This window comes from Solea senegalensis, linkage group LG1 (assembly GCF_019176455.1).
Source record: "Solea senegalensis isolate Sse05_10M linkage group LG1, IFAPA_SoseM_1, whole genome shotgun sequence".
Lineage (NCBI taxonomy): Eukaryota > Metazoa > Chordata > Actinopteri > Pleuronectiformes > Soleidae > Solea > Solea senegalensis.
The window spans coordinates 35,749,430-35,754,555 of record NC_058021.1 but is presented as its reverse complement, the minus strand read 5'-3'; the positions used below and the strand labels follow the sequence as shown (position 1 = coordinate 35,754,555).

General features: G+C 42.5%; 1 protein-coding gene across 1 annotated transcript in view; it reads left to right on the top strand.

Annotated features, from left to right (window-relative positions):
• The window catches only part of LOC122780783 (succinate--hydroxymethylglutarate CoA-transferase-like), a gene marked incomplete at its 3' end in the record, with an annotated part of 10,402 nt that extends 9,667 nt beyond the window's left edge, over window positions 1-735 (top strand). The window contains exons 10-12 of the mRNA XM_044044102.1: window positions 228-299; window positions 386-483; window positions 618-735. Of these exons, the coding sequence (XP_043900037.1) occupies window positions 228-299; window positions 386-483; window positions 618-735 (288 nt within the window). The remainder of the gene's footprint in view (window positions 1-227; window positions 300-385; window positions 484-617) is intronic.
• Between the last annotated feature and the right edge of the window lie 4,391 nt (window positions 736-5,126).

The following is a 5,126-nucleotide window of genomic DNA, read 5'->3' as shown; positions in this document are numbered from 1 at the left end:
GAGGCGGCGGTCAGAGCAGAGTGAGGAGAGGGTTTGTGTGTGTGTGTGTGTGTCTGTGTGCGTGTGTCTTTCATGTGGTGATGAAAATGTATTAGTGATTGTGAAGAGGAAAAGAGGAGAAGAAAGTACAGATGAAGGAGAAGAAGAAGAAAACCTGGTTTCTATTCTTCTCATGTTCCATCTGATCTTCATGAACCTGCTTACAGTCTAAGCTCCGCCTCTTTCAGGGTTTTAGGACCAGAGATGGACACGTGGTCGTCGCAGCAGGAAATGACAAACAGTTCATCAAAGTATGTGAGGTACGTCAAACATATACACACATGTGCATCGCCCTTTAACCTTTAAACCCGCCCTCTCCATCCATGCTAACTGTGTGTGTGCGCAGGTGTTACAGCTAACTGAGCTCACACAGCAGCCGCACTACAAGACCAACAAGCTGAGAGTCCACAACCGTCAACAGCTGATACACACACTGTCCCAGAGGTACACACACACACACACACACTGTCCCAGAGGTGTAACACACACACACACACTGTCCCAGAGGTACACACACACACACACACACTCAGAGTAACTATTGATCTGTAATATTGATCTGTAATGATTGGTTCCAGGTTCCTTCAGGAAAAGACAGCTGATTGGCTGAGGAGGTTTGAAGGATCAGGTGTTCCTGTTGGACCAATCAACAGCATCCAGGAAGTGTTCTCTGATCCTCAGGTACACACACAAACACACACAGAGTTACATTACATGTCATTTAGCAGACGCTTTTATCCAAAGCGACTTACAAAAGTGCATTCAAACATTTGGGTACAACTAAGAGCTAGAAGTAAGTAAGAGCTTCAAGTAGATCAAACTATGAAACTTTTTTTTTTGTCGTCTTAGTCGAGGTAGAGTAGAAAAAAAAGTGGTAGAGTAGCCAAAAAAATTACTCAAGTAAAAGTACTGAGTTTCTGAAATATTCAGAGCAACACAAACGGTACAAAATAGACACAACATAATATAAAACAGCAATGTTCAAATGAAGATATGTTAAATAATAATATTTGAAACAAAACAAGAAATATGCTCTTTATAATAAAATAAATAACCCTTCAACTAAAACAAGAATACATTAATTCTTTTAGAAATTAAATACATCACCCTTTAAAAGTACAATAAATTAGATTAAACATCAATACACAGCTGGGCCACACGGTGGTGTAGTGGTTAGCACTCTCGCCTTGCAGCGAGAAGACCCGGGTTTGAGCCCCGGTTGGAACAAGGGCCTTTCTGCATGGAGTTTGCATGTTCTCCCCGTGTGTGCGTGGGTTCTCTCTGGGTTCTCCGGCTTCCTCCCACAGTCCAAAAACATGCAATGTGGGGATTAGGTGAATTGGACACTCTAAATTGACCGTAGGAGTGAGTGTGAGAGTGAATGGTTGTTTGTCTCTAGCTGTGTGTGGCCCTGCGATGGACTGGCGAACTGTCCAGGGTGTACCCCGCCTATCGCCCGATGTAGCTGAGATTGGCACAGCACCCCCCGCGACCCCGATGTAGCTGAGATTGGCACAGCACCCCGCGACCCCGATGTAGCTGAGATTGGCACAGCACCCCCCGCGACCCTCTGGTGGAGGATAAAGCGGTAGATGATGACTGACTGACTGATCGATACACAGCTGACCCGGAGACAGGAGACCAGAAACCCAGAGACAGGAGACCAAAACCCAGAGACAGGAGACCAGAAGTCATGACAAGTAATGACAAGACTTGTCATGTGACTCAACTGACTGCATTTGACTGGCAAGATTTTGTCAGCCATAGCCAACAGGGAGAGAAATAGATTGCACGTGTAATAAAGAAAAAGATATTAAAAAAAATAAAGTAACCAGCGTCACTGAGCCAAAGGGAACGGCGTAAAAGTACCGTTCTTTCTTCAAATATATACTCAGTATATACAGTGCCTTGTGAAAGTATCTGGCCCCCTTGAACTTTTCAACCTTTTGCCACATTTGAGGCTTCAAACATAGAGTTATAAAATTGAAATTTTTTGTCAAGAATCAACAACAAGTGGGACACAATCGTGAAGTAGAACGAAATTCATTGGATAAGTTATACTTTTTTAACAAGTGGGGCGTGCAATATTATTCGGCCCCTTTACTTTCAGTGCAGCAAACTCACTCCAGAAGTTCAGTGAGGATCTCTGAATGATCCAATGTTGTCCTAAATGACTGATGATGATAAATAGAATCCACCTGTGTGTAATCAGGTCTCTGTATAAATGCACCTGCTCTCAGGATTCTGTTTAAAGCGCAGAGAGCATCATAAAGACCAAGGAACACACCAGAGATACTGTTGTGGAGAAGTTTAAAGCTGGATTTGGATACAAAAAGATTTCCCAAGCTTTAAACATTGCAAGGAGCACTGTGCAAGCAATCATATTGAAATAGAAGGAGTATCAGACCACTGCAAATCTACCAAGACCCGGCCGTCCCTCCAAACTTTCATCTCGAACAAGGAGAAGACTGATCAGAGATGCAGCCAAGAGGCCCATGATCACTCTGGATGAACAGCAGAGATCTACAGCTGAGGTGGGAGAGTGTGTCTATAGGACAACAATCAGTCGTACACTGCACAAATCTGGCCTTTATGGAAGAGTGGCAAGAAGAAAGCCATTTCTCAAAGAAATCCATAAAAAGTCTTGTTTAATGTTTGCCACAAGCCACCTGGGAGACACACCAAACATGTGGAAGAAGGTGCTCTGGTCAGATGAAAGCAAAATTGAACTTTTTGGCCACAATGCAAAACGATATGTTTGACGTAAAAGCAACACAGCTCATCACCCTGAACACACCATCCCCACTGTCAAACATGGTGGTGGCAGCATCATGGTTTGGGCCTGCTTTTCTTCAGCAGGGACAGGGAAGATGGTTAAAATTGATGGGAAGATGGATGGAGCCAAATACAGGACCATTCTGGAAGAAAACCTGTTGGAGTCTGCAAAAGACCTGAGACTGGGACGGAGATTTATCTTCCAACAGGACAATCATCCTAAACATAAAGCCAAATCTACAATGGAATGGTTCACAAATAAACGTATCCAGGTGTTAGAATGGCCCAGTCAAAGTCCAGACCTGAATCCAATCGAGAATCTGTGGAAAGAGCGGAAGACTGCTGTTCACAAACGCTCTCCATCCAACCTCACTGAGCTCGAGCTGTTTTGCAAAGAAGAATGGTCAAGAATTCCAGTCTCTCGATGTGCAAAACTGATAGAGACATATCCCAAGCGACTTGCGACTGTAATTGCAGCAAAAGGTGGCGCTACAAAGTATTAACGCAAGGGGGCCGAATAATATTGCACGCCCCACTTTTCAGTTTTTTATTTGTTAAAGTATAAATTATTCAATAAATTTGGTTACACTTCACGATTGTGTCCCACTTGTTGTTGATTCTTGACAAAAAATTTCAATTTTATATCTTTATGTTTGAAGCCTCAAATGTGGCAAAAGGTTGAAAAGTTCAAGGGGGCCAGATACTTTCACAAGGCACTGTATGTATGCTACAATAAAACTACTCTTAAAATGACAATTTATCCAAAAAGTTAACCAAGTATTTGTAACAGAGTAAATATGTGTGTGTGTGTGTGTGTGTGTGTGCGCGCGCGGCCCGTGCCATCACCACCTGTCACAGCTATGACTGTGTGTGTGTGTTTGTCCCAAGTTGGTTGTAAACAAGTGACTGTTTACAGACAGATGGACGTCTCTCACACACGCGCACACACACATCAGAACCAGAATTCCAGTGTGTTCATTTTTCATCAACATGTAAAAACTCTAAGGTCTGTCTCAGTGTCAGACTGCTCCGGTTTGGTTTAGAACCAGGTTTATGGATTAAAACTTAAACGCAGCGTCATGTCCAGTGGTCCTCATGGAGACCAAGACCTGGTCCTAATGAGGCTGAACTGCTTAAGTTTTGAATTGTGGTTAAGGTTAATATTAGTGTTAGTCATTAACTGGTTGTGGTTAAGGTCAATATAAAAGATTTTCAAAATAAAAGCGTTGCATAGATGTGGAACAATCAAAATAAATCAAAGCTCACACAAATAAGTCGTTCTAACGCATCGCTGTCTTCACCGAATTTGGTCTGGCCCTCACAAGGTTTAAGGGCCTTTTGGGGATTAAGGCCTGGTTTAAGGGTTAGAATCAGGTTTAGGTTTATGTCCATGAGTGTCCTCACTAAGATTGCTGTAAAAGTGTGTGTGCGTGTGGAGAGAAGCTGTTGTTAATCAGGACAGTAATCACTTTTCCAAAACTGAAATCTGGAAGTCATTTGGAAAAATGCCAGACACTCAAACACTTCCTCGCTCTCTGTCTCTCTGTGTCTGTCGCTCTGTCTCTCTCTCTGTCTCTCTCTCTCTCTCTGTCTCGTACTCATCCTTGTTTTTACGACTACACACCGTGTGTCTATGTATCTGTCATGTCCTCTGGTCGGCAGCCAGCTGAATGTGTCTTTAATATTCTGACTACTGGACGAGAAGGAGAGACACAGAAAGAGAGAGAGAGAGAGACAGACAGAGAGAGAGAGAGAGAGAGAGACACAGACACAGAGAGAGTGATTTATTCCAGCTGACATCAAACCTCTGACCACAGAACCCAAAACTAAACCTGATTTTATTCATTCATCCTGCTCTTAAAGGGTTCATTCATGTTTTTTGAAGTATTTCCCCACAGAGAGAAAATGAATGATTTTCTGGAGTTGTTGATCCACTGCTGCCTCCATCACTAAGTTCAAATGTCTGATTTTGAAATCTTTCACTCAGACTGACTCATGGACTTTGGTGTGGGAGAGTGATGGTTTACTAGAATAGAATCTGCTTCAGTCTAAGTCTACGATGTCTACGTCACATGATCACGTCTTTATCTTACTGACAGAGAAAATCAGTGATTTTTTTCTCGCTGGGAAACAGGAGCTGCTGGTCCTCTGCTGCCTTGTGTGGTCACTTTGTATATTATAAATATTTCATTTAAATAAATAAAATATCAAATGTCTTATTTAAAAAAAATAAGACATTAGAACTTAGTGATGGAGGCAGCAGTGGATCAACTGTGTGTGTGATGTTTCTCTGTGAGGTTTGGTGTGAGAGA